We start from the raw sequence: 19,379 nt of genomic DNA, 5'->3' as shown, positions 1-19,379 counted from the left end.
TTACTGCATTGTCGGAACTGGAAGCACAAGCATTTCGCTACACTCGCATTAACATCTGCTAACCATGTGTATGTGACAAATAAAATTTGATTTTGATTTGATTTGATGGCGGTGGATGAATGGCACGACAATGGACCTCAGAATGTCATCGCGTTATCTGTGTGGATTCAAATTGCCATTGAAAAAATACAATTGTGTTTCTTGTCTATAGCTTATGCCTGCCCATACCATAACCCCACTGCCACCATGAGGCGCACTGTTCAAAACGTCGTGTGGCTGAGCAAACCGCTCACTCACACAACGCCATACATGTCTGATATCTGCCCAGGACGGTTGAAATCGGAATTCGTCTGTGAAGAACGCGCTTTTACAGCGTGCTCGTGGCCAACGAAGGTGAGCATTTGCCCACTGAAGTCGGTGATGTTGCCAAACGTTAGTCAGATCAAGACCCTGGTGAGGACGACGAGCATGCAGATAAGCTTCCCTGAGACGGTTTCTGACAGTGTGCAGAAATGATTTGGTTGTGCAAACCCACAGTTTCATTTGCAGTCCGAATGAATGGTATTAGACTATCCCGCAGATGAAGAAATGTGATGTGGAGGTCCTGGGATGGCGTGGTTACACGTGGTCTGCGGTTGTGAGGCCAGTTGGACTGAGAAATGATCTAAAACGATGTTGGAGGTGGCTTATGGTAGAGAAATTCACATAACATTATCTGGCAACAGCTCTGGTGGACATTACTGCAGTCATCAAAACTTGAGACATCTGTGGCATAGTGCCGTGTGACAAAACTGCACATTTTAGAGTGGCCTTTTATTGTCCCTAGCACAAGGTGCACCTGTGTAATGATCCTGCTTTTTATTCAGCTTCTTGATATACCACACCTGTCAGGTGGATGGATTATCTTGGCAAAGGAGAAATGCTCACTAACAAGGACATGAACAAATTTGTTCTGAGAATTTGAGAGACAAAAGCTTTTTGTGAGTATGGAACATTTCTGGGATCTTTTATTTCAGCTCATGAAACATTGGAACAACACTTTACATGTTGCCTTTATATTTTTGTTCAGTATAGTTATTTTAAATAAGAAGGGTACAAGTGCCGTTCGTCGTCTCATAAATCACAGTATTTGGGGTTAAAATATTATTTCAATGACATTAGCAACTGAAAATTGTATGCTATGCCCTTTTCTATAACAGGACCAAATATAGTGGAAGTTGAGATTTAATAAGCCTGTACAAATACACATTATTCATGGCCAGAGAGAGTAGCTGTTACAGGGATTGCGTCCCAAATGGCACCCTATTCCCTAAATAGTACCAGAGCCTTATGGGTCCTGGCAAAAATGATGTAGGCAGGGTTTCAGTCCAGTAATCACAATATTGACATGTGCAATATCCATATCACAAGAGATCCATATAACATGAAATATTTTCAAACGCCACTAAGCCGTGTGTAATGTCAATTTTTATAGTTTACTCTGTTTGTCGTCGCTCTCCCTCTTCTCTTGTGGCTGCTTCCCACACACCCGAGCCCCGCCCCCTATCAATCAAGCAGCACAGTTCCTCCTCGCTGTTAGATTCACGATAACTTTGCATGCTGTTCTGTTAGGTCAAATGCAGCCAACCGATTGTTTCAAACAAGAATGATGCTCCTTTCCACTTTGCTTATTAACATAAATCATTCTATTTCAATCATTCCAACAGTTCACCCAAGTGTTTTGATCTATAATACAGGTCAAATTGCAATATTTGGTCAAATAAATCACAATGAGATTTTTTGCCCATATCGTAGAACCCGATGTTACATTCCTGCAGGAAAACATACCTCCATAAATGGCATTGTAAGACCCCATCACGTTTAAAAACTAAATTATCATGCCTATTGGTAAAACTAAAAACACATTATTTTGTTCACTGTCGTACCCATTTTGCAACCATGTCTATCAGTCTCACAACATATGGGAGCAAGTGGGGCATAAAAGCACTCCTGGTGTGTCAGAGAGACAGTCCTGGCACCAACTGTACTCATACACACACACACATATTACAGTGCAGCCAGCGCAGCAGATCACATGCTCTCTGTGTCCTGCTACAGTTAACAGCTCCAGTGTCTCTCACCAGAATGGATAGTGCTCATCTAAACAGCATGTGCCAAACAGCAAAGCACCGCATCTGTGGTGCAGCATCACAACGTTAATCATCAGTGCATTAGAGTAAATCTCACTGACCCAGTTTTCAATAGGAAGTAGAGCAATGCCTAACCTCGCATAAACTCCACTGTTGTGTTGGATGCAGCACAGCCGATTCTTCGCCGATCCGTTTTGTGATGTGATCAAATTGGATAAATAAATACTGGAAAAGTGACTATTTCAGACTGAGAATGGTTTCAACTTCAGGTTTGGCTTGAACAAATATATTTGACATTAACAAAATGTGTAGAAGTATGTTGAGGATTAAGGTGAATAATGACAAGATGTATTTATGTTCCATTGTGTTTATAATGCCTGAATTTCTTATTTCAGCAGTTTACATTGCATGCATGAGAATACTGGACTGTAACCTGCATACAACACAAATATTGATCCTCTAGATGAGCTACATTGTTTTGTTTATTATTTTTCACATTATTTGTTTGTAGACCTGTATGTAATCGCCTTTTCTCTCCCCACTTCTGCACTGCTCTAGAGCATTGTAATCAAAGACCATACTGTAGATCCATGGCCATTTTGAATGAATATAGGAATTCTGTGATCTCTACCATAGAAATGGATGTAGATAGGAATTCCATAATCTCTCTTTCTACCTCCACAGACTCCCCACACAAGCAGACCTCCCCACTCCCCAGCAGCAATGCCTCAGACAAGTCAAGCTCTAAGACATCCGAGGTGGGAGACGACGTCCTTGGGGACTACGTGGTTGGCGAACGTGTCTGGGTCAACGGGGTCAAACCAGGCGTCATTGCCTACCTGGGTGAGACCCAGTTCGCCCCAGGACAGTGGGCTGGGGTGGTCCTCAATGACCTGTTGGGGAAAAATGACGGCTCTGTGGGCGGCGTGCGCTACTTTGAGTGCCAGCCCCACCAGGGCATCTTCACGCGCCCTTCCAAGCTCACCCGGCAACCGGTGGGCGACGGAAGCGAAGTCCACTCCACTGATTCGCTGACAGCTCAGAACCTGACACTCCATGGCGGCAATGGCACTTCGCCTGCTGGTCAGCGTGTGGCTATGCCACTCAGGGAGGGCATGCTCAACAGCTCTGTGAAGACAGGTAACGAGTCAGGTTCCAACATGTCCGACAGTGGCTCGGTCAAGAAAGGCGGGGATAAGGACCTTCGAGTGGGAGACCGTGTGCTGGTGAGTCCATGTCCCCACACATGCACACGTGCACACACACACACGCACACACACATAAAGAGCCTGTTTGCTTTGACCCTCACTCCCACAAAAGGTCAAGGACTGCCATTTACACAACGTTCTTTCAACCCAACCACAATCTCCAAACAACAATTGGGTCGAATTCCATTTACCGTTGGACTTAAAGCTTTCCCACTGGTCAATATTGCAAATCACATTGGATTACTGTCAGGAGATCCCACCGCTGACACCATTTTACCGTGCTTCTCCGCTCTGCTCTAACTCACAGCTATTCTGTGAGTGTGTTGGTCAATATGGATACTGGATAGGGAGCTGTGAAACTCGTCTCAAAACCGCCAGCCTCTCTTGCAATGTGAAATATGTATTTTGGTGCACTGCTTTGAATCTTGAAGCTTTGTGCTAAGCTCTGACTTGTTTTCCGATTTAGTACACATTACACATTGCACAATGGTAATCTAAAGACCTTGTTTTAGAGAAATCCTTAAAGGTTTATCAAAAGCATTCCATTTGCATGCATAAATGCAGGTCTAATTGATGTCTGACCACCTCATGTCTGACCACAGTTTTTAACCACTTGCCATGGCCTCCACCTTCAATGATCTCTATGTATATACACTGAACAAAAATATAAATGCAACACGTAAAGTGTTGGTACCATATTTCATGAGCTGAAATAAAAGATCCCAGAAATTGTCCATACACACAAAAAGCTTATTTCTCTCAAATTTTGTGCACATCCCTGTTAATGAGCATTTCTCCTTTGCCAAGATAATCCATCCACCTGACAGGTGTGGTATATCAAGAAGCAGTATGATCATCACACAGGTGCACCTTGTGCTGGGGACAATAAAAGGCCACTCTAAAATGTGCAGTTGTATTACACAACACGGTGCCACAGATGTCTCGAGTTTTGAGGGAACGTGCAATTGGCATGCTGACTGCAGGATTGTCCACCAGAGCTATTGGCAGATAATTGAATGTACATTTCTCTAGCATAAGCCGCCTCCAATGTCTTTTTAGAGAATTTTGGCAGTACATCCAACCGGCCTCACAACTGCAAGCTACGGACAACGAACACAGTTGCATTTTGTCAATGGCAATTTGAATGCACAGAGAGACCGTGATGATATCCTGAGGCCCTTTGTCATGCCACTCATCCTCTGCCATCACCTCATGTTTCAGCATGATAATGCACGGACCCATGTCGCATGGATCTGTATACAATTCCTGGAAGCTGAAAATGTCCCAGTTCTTCCATCACCAGACATGTCACCCATTGAGCGTGTTTGGAATTCTCTGGATCGACATGTTCCATTTCCCGCCAATATCCAGCAATTTCGGACAGCCATTGAAGAGGAGTGGGACAACATTCCACAGGCCACAATTAATAGCCTGAACAACTCTACAAAGGAGATGAGTCTCACTGCATGAGGAAAATGGTGGTCACACCAAATACTGACTGGTTTTATGATCCATGCCCCGACCTTTTTTTGGGGTATCTGTGACCAACAGATGCATATCTGATTTCCCAGTCATGTGAAATGCATAAATTAAAAAATCAAATCAAATCAAATTTTATTTGTCACATACACATGGTTAGCAGATGTTAATGTGAGTGTAGCGAAATGCTTGTGCTTCTAGTTCCGACAATGCAGTAATAACCAACAAGTAATCTAACTAACAATTCCTAATCTACTGTCTTATACACAGTGTAAGGGGATAAAGAATATGTACATAAGGATATATGAATGAGTGATGGTACAGAGCAGCATAGGCAAGATACAGTAGATGGTATCGAGTACAGTATATACATGTGAGATGAGTATGTAAACAAAGTGGCATAGTTAAAGTGGCTAGTGATACATGTATTACATAAGGGTGCAGTCGATGATATAGAGTACAGTATATACGTATGCATATGAGATGAATAATGTAGGGTAAGTAACATTATATAAGGTAGCATTGTTTAGTGGCTAGTGATATATTTACATCATTTCCCATCAATTCCCATTGTTAAAGTGGCTGGAGTTGAGTCAGTGTCAGTGTGTTGGCAGCAGCCACTCAATGCTAGTGGTGGCTGTTTAACAGTCTGATGGCCTTGAGATAGAAGCTGTTTTTCAGTCTCTCGGTCCCAGCTTTGATGCACCTGTACTGACCTCGCCTTCTGGATGATAGCGGGGTGAACAGGCAGTGGCTCGGGTGGTAGATGTCCTTGATGATCTTTATGGCCTTCCTGTAACATCGGGTGGTGTAGGTGTCCTGGAGGGCAGGTAGTTTTCCCCCGATGATGCGTTGTGCAGACCTCACTACCCTCTGGAGAGCCTTGCGGTTGAGGGCGGAGCAGTTGCCGTACCAGGCGGTGATATAGCCCGCCAGGATGCTCTCGATTGTGCATCTGTAGAAGTTTGTGAGTGCTTTTGGTGACAAGCCGAATTTCTTCAGCCTCCTGAGGTTGAAGAGGCGCTGCTGCGCCTTCTTCACGATGCTGTCTGTGTGAGTGGACCAATTCAGTTTGTCTGTGATGTGTATGCCGAGGAACTTAAAACTTGCTACTCTCTCCACTACTGTTCCATCGATGTGGATAGGGGGGTGTTCCCTCTGCTGTTTCCTGAAGTTCACAATCATCTCCTTAGTTTTGTTGACGTTGAGTGTGAGGTTATTTTCCTGACACCACACTCCGAGGGCCCTCACCTCCTCCCTGTAGGCCGTCTCGTCGTTGTTGGTAATCAAGCCTACCACTGTTGTGTCGTCCGCAAACTTGATGATTGAATTAAGTTTCAATTGACTGATTTCTTTATATGAACTGTAACTCAGTAAAATCTTTGAAATTGTTTCATGTTGTGTTTATTTTTTTGTTCCCAACATTCTCAACAGCCTTCACCCACTAAAACTACTCATCAACCATTAACAGCTTTCATGGACGTAAGCTGTGAGGTTGCACACAATGCTTAAACTCCATAGCATTCATAACTCGTCCTTGACACCCGGAGTAATCCGTCGTTACCGCTGGATGATGTCCCCTCAGCATTGACATTCAGCAGTACCTTAATGACAAGGTAGCACAAAATGAAAGCACACCAGGGCCTATTCCCTCAGGTTGTAGAGGGGATCTGAAGGCCTAATGGACACTCAGTCACTAACAATGGGCATTACCATCCCCTGGCTTGTTAGAAGGATCCCGTTATCAAGTGTTTTGGTCATAACAATGACTGCATCTCAAATGGCTCCCTAGGGCCACCCAGAGCCTGTATGGGATCGTTTTCTTGTAGTCGCCATGTTATGTTCAATTCACTGGAGCAAACTTCTGCAGATGTAGAATCATTTTTGATTAACTTCGTCCTGACAAGAGTTGTGTTTAACTTGTACTTCATACATATTTCAGCTCCATTCGCAACACAGTTGCAGGATTAGCGGGGTTGTACAATTTTTTTCTGACTGCTGTTTAAGACTAACCCCACTTCTAGAGGCATATGTCTATAGTCTCTTACTGTAATGAATGGCAGCTAATTTTATTTTATCAACATTCAGTCAAAAAGCTAGAGAAGCTGTCAATGTGAAGGGGACGTTTGAGGATCAATTGGCCAGGATGGAGCCCTCTTGAAACCCCATTAGAAAGAGATCTGTGGGGATGGCCTGCTGGTCACTGGGATGACAACCCAACTTGGGATGGAGAGGGGCTTTAGCGGGTGGAAGAGTGGAGAACAATTGGAGGGTTGCTTAGTAGCAATGCAAATATCATGGTACAGCTTAATGGACACTCAATCACTATGGTACACAAAGCCTATTGAATGATAAATTCCTGTCCTAGTTAAAAAAAAGTTATAACTGAATTTTTCCAACATAACGTACGTACGTCAGATCCCATTGTATGGGACACATTTAAATGTGCCTTTAGAGGCCATGCAATTCAGTACTCAGCTCTAAAACAAAAGCAATTTAGGTCAAAAGAGTCCATATTCACAAAGGAAACAGAAGGTCTAACAGAGGCTCAGAATAAGTTAGTGGGGGGTGAAAAAATGGAGGAACTTATTCAAGAAAGATCAAGTGTAATATATTATTTAAAAAATAAAGCAAACACTTCAGTGTTGTGATGCAAAAATTCTAGCAGAATGTATAGCACATAGAATTAAAAAGGTATTATAGGATATTATTAATTCTAATCAGAGAGGTTTTTTACATGGACAATACATTGGAGATAATATAAGACAAGTACTGGAAACAATAGAATACTATGAAATATCGGGGAAACCACACCTGCTATTCATAGCTGACTTTGAAACGGCTTTTGATAAAGTACGACTGGAGTTTATATATAAATGCCTGGAATATGTCAATTTTGGAGAATCCCTTATAAAATGGGTTAAAGTCATGTATATTAACCCTAGGTGTAAAATAGTAAATAATGGCTACTTCGCAAAGTTTTAAACTGTCAAGAGGAGTAAAACAAGATAAACAAAGATGTTATGGTACGCTGATGATTCATGTTTTCTTTTAAGTCCACTATGTGGATCCCTCCACAGCCTCGTAGAGGATCTAGATACTTTTTCTAACCTCTCTGGATTAAAACCAAATTATGTATTGGAACACTGAAAAATACAACTTTTACATTACTGTGTAGTTTACCAATAAAATGGTCTGATGGTGATGTGGACATACTCTGTATACAGATCCTGAAATAAATAAATGATCTCACTCCAATGCATTTTTATAGAAAGTTAACAAAAATGGATACAATATTGCTACCATGGAAAGGAAAATACCTGTCTATTTGTGGAAAAATCACCCTGATTAACTCTTTATTCCAGTTTACCTATTTGCTTACATTCTTGCCTACACCGAGCGAACAGTTATTTCAAAATATTCCCTTTTATTTGGAACGACAAACCAGACAAAATTAAACAGGCCTATTTATATAATCAATATTAATTTGGAGGGCAGACATGATTAATTATTAAAGCATTAGACCTCTCACTAAAGGCTTCAGTCATACAAAAGTTATACTTAAATTCAAACTGGTTCTCTAACAAATTAATAAGAATGTCTCACCCTATGTCCAAGAATGGCCCTTTTCTCTTTATTCAGATTACAACCTCACACTTTCAGTTATTTGAAAAGGAAATTATCTCAAATATTGCTATTTTTAAAACAAGCCATAGAAAGTTGGTTGCAATTTAAATTTAATCGACCAGAAAAAACAGAATAAATAATACAACAAATATTGTGGTTAAACTCAAATAAACTAATAGTGACTAATATAGTATACTAATAAACATTATTTTTAAACTAAAAAAAAATATATAATCTTTGTAAATTATATCATAAATAGGACTGGTGGAGTTATATCACACAACAAAAATATATGGAAATGTCTGCTCTACTCAAAATTACTACCAATTAATTGCAGCATTACAGCAAAAATGGAAGTGGAAGGGGGAAAAATAGGGAACTTGTCTGTCAGCCCTGCATTAAAGATCATAATTGGTTAAAGAAAATTGTGATAAATAAAGTATACCAGTTTCATTTAAGGACCAAAAAATTGACAACTGTGCCATGAAGATTGCAAAATAGTTGAGCAGAGATTTTCGAAGTACCGATTCCATGGTACATGAACTGATATGCAAAACGACACCGGATGCAAAACAATAAATGTTTAAATTAAAATTATTATACAAAATTTTTGCAACAAATAGACTGTTAGAAATATGGGGGATACAACCTTCCCAGCTCTGCAGATTTGCTGTGAAGAGACAGAATCATTTCATCATTTGTTTTAGTACTGTCCATATGTAGCTTGTTTTTTGTCACAGGTCCAGGACTGGCTGAAGAATTGCAACATTTACCTGGAGTTGACACTGCAGATAGCACTACTGGGTGATCTGAAAAGTCATAGTCAATCGATCAATAATATAATACTTTTACCAACAACTTTTTTTTTTTTTTTTTTAACAATCTGTAGAAATGATAGGAATAGAAAGGTTCAGAACTTTTGTGGAACAGCACGGCACAGTGGAAACATATATGTCAAATAGAAATCGAATATGGATGGTGTCAAGAGATAGATGGGAGGGGTTGAATGGAGCTGAAGGTTGGGAAAAATAACAACTAATAACAAGGTAACTAATGTAAAACATACTGTCTCTGTAAAATGTATATAGCTTCAGAACTTTTGTGAAAGAAATCAATGGGAGAGGTTGACGTTAGAGGAAGGACATGAGTAAAAACAAACAAAATATAACTATTGTAAAATAGACTGTGCCCGTAAAATGTATATAGTATGTATTAGCTGGAAGTAGAAGCCTAAGTGTTGTTCTTCACTAGTTTACTCCAATTAGGGGAGGGGTGGTAGTGTTAGAAAGTAATAAAGGAAAATATATTTTATAGGTATGCACTACACTACCTTTCAAAAGTTTGGGGTCACTTAGGAATATCCTTGTTTTTGAAAGAAAAGCACATTTTTTTATCCATTAAAATAACATCAAATCAATCAGAAATAGAGTGTATACATTGTTAATATTGTAAATGACTATTGTAGCCGGAAACAGCTGATTTTTAATGGAATATCTACACAGGTGTACAGAGGCCCATTATCAGCAACCATCACTCCTGTGTTCCAATGGCACGTTGTGTTAGCTAATCCAAGTTTATAATTTTAAAAGGCTAATTGATCATAGAAAACTATTTTGCAATTATGTTAGCACAGCTGAAAACTGTTGTTCTGATTAACGAAGGAATAAAACTGGCCTTTAGACTAGTTGAGTATCTGGAGCATCAGCATTTGTGGGTTCAATTACAGGCTCAAAATGGCCAGAAACGAATAACTTTCTTCAGAAACAAGTCAGTCTATCCTTATTCTGAGAAATTAAAGATACTCCATGCGAGAAATTGCCAAGAAACTGAAGATTTCGTACAATGCTGTGTACTTCTCCCTTCACAGAACAGCGCAAACTGGCTCTAACCAGACTAGACAGAGGAGTGGGAGGCCCCAGTGCACAACTGAGCAGTTATGTATGTATGTATGTATGTATGTATGTATGTATGTATGTATGTATGTATGTATGTATGTATGTATGTATGTATGTATGTATGTATGTATGTATTTACAGTATGTATGTATAAATATACAGTATATATATTTGCAAAAATATATATGGGGGATTGGAAGTGATGCAGACAATTACATTGATGGAAGCTACAATCTATCTGCAATATTAAAGCCGATCTACCCCCTTTTTGTTAAATAATATTTTTCCTGTAGAATTTCCAGGACTGCTCCCGGGTATCCTATTTCCATGACTGACTGTGCTGCTCTACACCAAGGACAACTCAATGTCATTTAAACTGGATGCAATCTAATTCCTCATATTGCTTTTTCCATCTGGACTCCAAACAATACATCCTTAAGGGCCTGCACTTCACTAGGATCCAAAAATGTCAAATTGACGTGGGGCGAAAATCTCACAGCCATACCCCACACATACAGTGCCTTCAAAAAGTATTCACATTCCTGACCTTTTCCATGTTTTGTGTTACAGCCTGATTTTAAAATTGATTACATTGAGATTTTGTAAACACAATATGTCAAAAAAAGAAAGTAATAATGTCAACGTTAAAAACCCTGAGCGGCTTCCTTCCTCTCCGGCAACTGAGTTAGGAAGGACGCCTATGTCTTTGTCACGACTGGGTGTATTGCTACACCATCCAAAGCTTGATTAATAACTTCACCATGCTCAAAGGGATATTCAATGTCTGCTTTAAAAAAAAACCTGTCTCCCAAATAGGTGCTCTTCTTTGCGAGGCGTTAGAACAACTCCGTGGTCTTTGTGGTTGAATTTATGTTAGAAACTTACTGCTCTACTGAGGGACCTTACAGATCATTGTACGTGTGGGGTACAGATCCATTTTTTTTATAAAGCCCTTCTTACATCAACTGATGTCACAAAGTGCTGTACAGAAACCCAGCCTAAAACCCCAAACAGCAAGCAATGCAGGTGTAGAAGCACGGTGGCTAGGAAAAACTCCCTAGAAAGGCCAGAACCTAGGAAGAAACCTAGAAAGGAACCAGTCTATGAGGGGTGGCCAGTCCTCTTCTGGCTGTGCCGGGTGGAGATTATAACAGAACATGGCCAAGATGTTCAAATGTTCACAGCAAGGCCAAATAATAATAATCAGTGGTTGTCGAGGATGCAACAGGTCAGCATCTCAGGAGTAAATGTCAGTTGGCTTTTCATAGCTGATCATTCAGAGTATCTTTACCACTCCTGCTGTCTCGAGAGAGAGTTGAAAAAAGCAGGTCTGGGTCAGGCAGCATGTCCGGTGAACAGATTAGGGTCCCATAGCCGCAGGCAGTACAGTTGAAACTGGAGCAGCAGCACGACCAGGTGGACTGGGGACAGCAAGGAGTCATCAGGCCAGGTAGTCCTGAGGCATCGTCCTAGGGTTCAGGTCCTCCGAGACAGAGCATACTTAAATTCACACAGGGCACCGGATAAGACAGGAGAAGTAGTCCAGATATAACAGACTGACCCTAGCCCCCCGACACATAAACTACTGCAGCATAAATACTGGAGGCTGAGACAGGAGGGGTCGGGAGACACTGTGGCCCCATCTGACGATACCCCCGGACAGTGCCAAACATGCAGGATATAACCCCACCCACTTTGCCAAAGCACAGCCCCCACACCACTAGAGGGATATCTTCAACCATCAACTTACCATCCTGAGACAAGGTCAAGTATAGCCCACAAAGATTTCCGCCACTGCACTACCCAAGGGGGGGCGCCAACCCGGACAGGAAGATCACGTCAGTGACTCAACCCACTCAAATGGCACACCCCTCCTAGGGACAGCATGGAAGAGCACCAGTAAGCCAGTGACTGTAATAGGGTGTGAGGCAGAGAATCCCAGTGGAGAGAGGGGAACCGGCCAGGCAGAGACAGCAAGGGTGGTTTGTTGCTCCAGTGCCTTTCTGTTCACCTTCACACTCCTGGGCCAGACTACACTCAATCATAGGACCTACTGAAGAGATGAGTTTTCAGTAAAGACTTAAAGGTTGAGACCGAGTCTGCGTCTCACATGGATAGGTAGACCATTCAATAAAAATTGAGCTCTATAGGAGAAAGCCCTGCCTCCAGCTGTTTGCTTAGAAATTCTAAGGACAGTAAGGAGGCCTGCGTCTTGTGACCGTAGAGTACGTCTAGGTATGTACGGCAGTACCAAATTGGTAATGCTTTGCAGGTTAGCAGTAAAACCTTGAAATCAGCCCTTGCCTTAACAGGAAGACAGTTTAGAGAGGTTAACACTGGAGTAATATTATCAATATTTTTGGTTCTTGTCAAGATTCTAGCCTCCGGTTTTAGCACTAACTGAAGTTTATTCAGGGCTTTATCCTGGTAGCCGGAAAGTAGAGCATTGCAGTAGTCTAACCTAGAAGTGACAAAAGCATGGATACATTTTTCTGCATCATTTTTGGACAGAACGTTTCTGATTTATGCAATGTTACGTAGATTACGTAGATCCTTGAATCAGTCTTGATATGTTTGTCAAAAGAGAAATCAGGGTACAGAGTAATGCTGAGGTCCTTCACAGTTTTATTTGAGACAACTGTACAACCATCAAGATTAATTGTCAGATTCAACAGAAGATCTCTTTGTTTCTTGGGACCTAGAACAAGCATTTTTGTTTTGTCTGAGTTTAAAAGGAGAACATCTTCCGCCATCCACTTCCTTATGTCTGAAACACAGGCTTCTAGCGAGGGCAATTTTGGGGCTTCACCATGTTTCATCCGCATAGCAGTAAAAGTTAACATTATGTTTCCGAATGACATCACCAAGAGGTAAAATATATAGTGAAAACAATAATAGTGGTCCTAAAACAGAGTCTTGAGGAACACTGACATTTACAGTTGATTTGTCAGAGGACAAACCATCCACAGAGACAAACTGATATCTTTCCGACAGATAAGATATAAACCAGGCCAGAACTTGTCCATGTAGACCAATTTGGGTTTCCAATCTCTCCAAAAGAATGTGGTGATCGATGGTATCAAATGCAGCACTAAGGTCTAGGAGCACAAGGACAGATGCAGAGCCTCGGTCTGACGCCATTAAAAGGTAATTTACCACCTTCACAAGTGCAGTCTCAGTGCTATGATGGGGTCTAAAACCAGACTGAAGCATTTCGTATAAATTGTTTGTCTTCAGGAAGGCAGTGAGCTGCTGCGCAATAACTTTTTCTATATTCTTTGAGAGGAATGGGAGATTTGATATAGGCCAATTTTTATTTTTTTATTTTTTATTCTGGGTCAAGGTTTGGCTTTTTCAAGAGAGGCTTTATTACTGCCACTTTTAGTGAGTTTGGTACACATCCGGTGGATAGAGAGCATTTATTATGGTCAACATAGGAGGGCCAAGCACAGGAAACAACTCTTTCAGCAGTTTAGATGGAATAGAGTCCCGTATGCAGCTTGAAGGTTTAGAGGCCATGATTATTTTCATTAATGTGTCAGGATGTATAGTACTAAAACACTTGAGTGAGGTAGTCATTCAAAAATCATGTTAAACACTCACTATTATTGCATACAGAGTGAATCCATGCAACTTATTATGTATCTTGTTAAGCAAATGTTTTATTCCTGAATGTATTTAGGCTTGCCATGCCAAAGGGTACTTATTGACTCAAGACATTCTAAAAACATAATTCCACTTTGACATTATGGGGTATTTTGGGTAGTCCATTTTAAATTCAGGCTGTAACACAACGAAATGTGGAAAACGTCAAGGGGTGTGAATAATTTCTGATAGTTAACTTCCTTTATCTTCATTTGACCTGTGAGGCAAACTAACTGTTTCATAGGACTTGTCTTACAGTTCCTCAATATGTCTTAAGAGAGACTAGCATAAGGGCTAAGATATCTGTCTAACCTGCATTTGAAATCATAGATAAAAAATATCAGAGCCTAATGCTCTGGTGAAGCTCTCTGTGTCTTGGCATTAAAGCGGAGTTGCTCTGAGTCATGTCTCAGGCCAACTTCCAGATAAACAGGAAGTTCGAGAAAGCAGTAGCCAAGTGGAAGCATATGTTGCCGAGTCTATGTCTGGGCACTGCTGGCAGGCACACTCAGGCTGTAATATGTGAATCCATCCATCCATCCAACCTGCACCACAAGCCGCCCACTACTGTGTTTTACCTTTCTGCTTTCAGACTGCCTCACTGTTTTCCATCATGGTTTTCTCATCCAAGTCCATGGAAATGGACGGGTTAGGGATGGAAGTTCTGGAACGCCAGGGAACACTCATAACCGCGAACCAGCAAGGTCTACTATTTTGAAACTGAGGTCTTCTCCTTGTGTTTTGACAAGCTAGGTTGTGGTCTGTTTCATGCAGTATATTTTCCTTGGCGTGAAGGGTGTTTTGGACACAGTGCGTACAGGTTTACGTAAACAACCTGAGTGAGGAGGAAAGGACTGGACATTCTTTGGGAGTGTTTTTGTTATCTCTGTGTAGATTCATGGGTGATGAATGTGTCCGTCTGCCTTGTCAAGTTGGAGCTTCTCTTCGGAGGCAGGAAGCAAGGAAGTGAGGATGTTCCAGTGACAGTACTCGTATTTCACATACAAATGCGCACCATATGTGATATATATGTGCGTCACTGTTTTCAGTGATTTACTGTGGATGTGATAGAGTGGCATTCATCACACATTCAACCTGTTTTGACTCACATGGGCACTGTTGATGACTATCACTCTATCTTTAAAAATGTATTATTATTATTATTAACATTTATCGATCACTTCACAATCCTCAACATTAATTGTGCAGTTTTCATCCTCAAACATCTGCAGTTAGCTCTTGAAACAGTGCGACTGATTTCAATGCATTTGATTACAAACTTGTAATCCAGTGGAAAAAACTGCCCTGTGCTGACAATGACATGTTATCCATAAGGGCAGTGTGCTGTAAATAAGTTTTGCTCTTTCCATTAAGGCAATTACAGTAGGTTCTTCTCTAACCCACTCACAAAAAGGCCTCTGTGTTTCGGGATCAGTCTGGAGAAGATGTGATTCCAAACACTGGGGCAGTAGTCATGAGTCAGATGTTGTGAATTGAACAAAGAGCTGTTCTCCCCAACTCGTTTCAGTGACAGACATTTTCCCTCTCTAGGCTACTACATTCACACAAAAAAACTAGTATTATTTATATGATTGTAAGTGTCATTCCCTGTGAATTCCCTCTTCCTCTTTATATTGCGTTACAACGTGATGAGAACAGCGTGAGGGCATTGTAACATTTTGCTTCATAAGGCATTATACAGCCTTATAATGCATTATGCATAGCTCAATTATTTTAATACATATGAAGATGGTATCAATAGGAAGTGTTACCAAATTGTGATTTGGAGCTCATTTTTCCCAGCATATACAGTGCTTTCAGAAAGTATTCATACCCCTTGACTTGTTAAACATGTTGAGTTAAAGCCTGAATTCAAAATGGATTAAAACATTTTTTTTAAAGATCAACACGCAATACCCCATAACGACAAAGTGAAAACATGTTTTTAGAAATCTTTACAAATTTATTGAAAATTAAATACCGAAAAATCTAATTTACATAGCTATTTACAGCCCTGAGTCAATACTTTGTAGAAGTATCTTTGGTGGCGATTACAGCTGAGTCTTTTTGGGTAAGTCTCTAAGAGCTTTGCACTCCGGGATAAAATATTTCAAACTCTGTCAAGTTGATTGTTGATCATTGCTAGACAGCCATTTTCAAGTCTTGCCATACATTTTCAAGACGATTTAAGTCAAAACTGTAACTAGGCCACTCGGGAACATTCAATGTCATCTTGGTAAGCAACTCCAGTGTAGATTTGTCCATGCGGTTTAGGTTATTGTCCTGCTGAAAGGTGAATTCGACTCCCAGTGTCTGTTGGAAATCAGACTGAAACTGTTTTAAAATCACCTTTGGCCTTATGGTGAAATCCCTGAGCAGTTCCCTTCCTCTCCGGGAACTGAGTTTGTAGTGACTGGGTGTATTGATACACCATCCAAAGCCTAATTAATAACTTCACCATGCTTTTTTTTCTTTTTTTTCTTCAAATCAACCAATCGGTGCCCTTCTTTAGTAGGCGTTGGAAAATCTCCCTGGTCTTTGTGGTTGAACCTTTCCTTGAAATTCACAGCTCGATTGAGGGACGTTACAGATAATTGTATGTGGGGTATAGAGATGAGGTAGTCATTAAATAAATCATGTTAACAACTGTTATTGAACAAAGAATGAGTCCTTGCCACTTATAATGCGATTTGTTAAGAGTATTTTGGCTTGCCATAAGAAAGGGGTTGAATACTTATTGACTCAAGGCTTTTCATTTCTACTTTGTCATTCTGGGTCTATTGTGTGTTAATCAATGACACAACATTTAATTTTAAAACATTTACAATTCAGGCTGTAACACAACAAAAAGTTGAAAAAGTAAAGGGGTGTGAATACTTTCACAAGGTACTGTAAGCCTTGTGAAGCAATATCTCAGTATCTCTTTTGTTATTTGCCTTTTTGTGTTATCTCATACTGTTTGGAAAAATATATCCTCACAGTCAGAAGCGAAACAATATGGCTGTGAAAGAACAGGAAAGTCCTTTGGGGGATTGAAACGAGAGTGAAAGCTTTACCAGCTTTTGCCATGAGATTAAAACCACACACACGTGAATTTAGACTCAATTTCATTGTCCTGCTCCTTGCAGGGCTTTGAGTAAGAGATACACGCTGGCATAGATGTCATTGTTTGGCCTCTAGGACAATGATTGTTGGTTGTTTGTTAGGTTATTGTTTTGGGTAATCAGGGTTGGGCGGTTTACTTGAGAAATGTGATCCTAGGGAATACGGGAATACGTTTCTTTATCATCTTTCCTGTTCTTCTATCCATTCTTGCTCCTGACCCTCCTGGGGCAGAGATGGGGAAGAGATGACTCAGTCTGAAGGCACGTTGAGGTTGTCTAATTACAAATTTATTGAAAATTTAATTGAAAGAAATGATAAAGCAGTAGGGTTTATGTATTCAGATTATCATGTCTAAACACTTGAACTGGCCATTTCCATTCTCAGCTGCAATATTTTGTAACTGTTACTGAATTTGCATCCCTTGGCGGTGGTGCGTTCAATGCATAATTTAGAGGTGAAGTCATTTGTGTTACGGCATGGGAGAGACTCAGCACTAAGCCGAGACTGATCACCCCCAAAGTAGCATGGTGGTCTTTGTGTTTCTCAAACCCCCTGAACCTGCTCTCTGTCTATCCCTCAGTCTGTCTGAACGCACTAGCGTAACTGGCTGTGACCTCTTTTCAGGCACCCGAATGTAGGCCATGTCAGCTTTTCCAGTCATGCGCTCCATTGTCACCTCCGAGTTGTCAACACCGAAGTCTCCCCTCGCGACACTAAGATGCCTGTCTGATTTCACCCTTAAGTGTTGACGTCCTTTAGTGTCACTATGGGATACAGTATTAATGCATAACACTCCGCTTCCACCTAAAATGGCAAGACTCCATTGTCACTGAAAGTAGCCTATTGGTTATTGTTACCTTTTTTGTGGTATACATACCTTATTTTTAAACCTGTAATCTTTACCACAGTTGCTTATGAGAAGAAGGAAAAGTATGTTGCACACTATAATACTTTTTTAAAACTATACATTTGGGGGCCACATATGCCAAAAACAAACAAGCAAAAAGAAAAAGAAAGAGAACCTCACGTACACCGCTGTCAAATGTCAATGTGCAGCGGGTAGGACGGAATCAGGCGCAGGACATAGAACTGAGTAAAAGACGAACTTTACTCGAAAAGAAACAAATAATATATCCGCGCAGGGCAAACACACCAGCTCACAGAAGTCTTGAAGACTACAAAAAGAATAGACACGCACAAAACCATGTGGGAATTAGAGGGTTAAATCGGGAATAAATTATAACGTAATGGGAACCAGGTGTGTACAATCAAGACAAAACAAATGGGAAAAGAAACGTAGATCGGTGGCAGCTAGAAAGCCGGTGACGACGACCGCTGAACGCCGCCTGAACAAGAAGAGGCACCAAATTCAGCGGAAGTTGTGACAACCGCATTTGCAGTTTTTCTATATTTTCTCTTACTATGCAGTGTATTTTGGACATGATCATTACCAAGATGTTGCACTTGTTCAACATGCTCCTTTGTCTTGTCAGGTGGGGGGCACTAAGACAGGAGTGGTGCGCTACGTGGGGGAGACTGACTTTGCCAAAGGTGAGTGGTGCGGCGTGGAGTTGGACGAGCCCCTGGGGAAGAACGACGGTGCAGTCGCTGGAACCAGGTATACAGCGTCTGTCACCCATCTCTCTCTCTCTCTCTGCCTCGCTCTCTCTCTCCCTCTTTTTCTCTATGTCTGTCTCTCTTTATCTCCCTCTCCTGCTTGATTTAACTCCCTTGCATGTGTGCACTCTCTCATTCTCTTGCTGGATCTCTGCTGTAAGCCCTCTCTGTATTCCTCCTCTATTCCCCCTTTATCATTCTCTTTCATTCTGTATTTCTATTTTTCTGTCTCTCACTCTCTCCTTTTCTGTCCTACACACACACACACACACTCTCACATGCACACACACAAACCCCCCCACACACATACGCCTGTCTGGCAGATCTAGCTGTAGGCTTAGTAGTGTCTTCAAAAATCAATTATGTGTGGTTTAGTGTCAGACAAGACGGCATCGTTCTAATTTTAACTGCAATTCCTCTGTATGGTAGACGATTAGAGCTAGGCGCTCCCCTCTGTAACACAATATTAAACTTAATTATTTTCAAAATGGTGAAAACATGAATCGCCGTGCAAACAGAATATGGCTTCACTCTTCTTCTAATTACAAAATGAATGTCACATTCTGTTTTGAGATGGAACAGTAGCTGTGCAGGCATAAACTAGCGGAACCATGCTCCAGTTCCCGCCACTTTCATATTTGATTTATTGAAAGATTTTACCACTGCAAATATTG

The 19,379-nt window shown here is 41.0% G+C and overlaps 1 protein-coding gene across 5 annotated transcripts in view; it reads left to right on the top strand.

The window, feature by feature from the left end:
• The window catches only part of clip2 (CAP-GLY domain containing linker protein 2), a 65,625-nt gene that overhangs the window by 22,842 nt on the left and 23,404 nt on the right, over positions 1-19,379 (top strand). For all 5 annotated transcript variants that reach the window (XM_064982128.1, XM_064982131.1, XM_064982130.1 and 2 more), the window contains exons 3-4: positions 2,814-3,355; positions 18,582-18,706. In XM_064982128.1, coding sequence (XP_064838200.1) covers positions 2,814-3,355; positions 18,582-18,706 — 667 coding nt within the window. The remainder of the gene's footprint in view (positions 1-2,813; positions 3,356-18,581; positions 18,707-19,379) is intronic.

Source organism: Oncorhynchus masou, chromosome 12 (assembly GCF_036934945.1).
Source record: "Oncorhynchus masou masou isolate Uvic2021 chromosome 12, UVic_Omas_1.1, whole genome shotgun sequence".
NCBI classification, from domain to species: Eukaryota; Metazoa; Chordata; class Actinopteri; order Salmoniformes; family Salmonidae; genus Oncorhynchus; species Oncorhynchus masou.
Note: the sequence above shows the minus strand (reverse complement) of the source record. Positions and strands in the feature narration are given on the sequence as shown.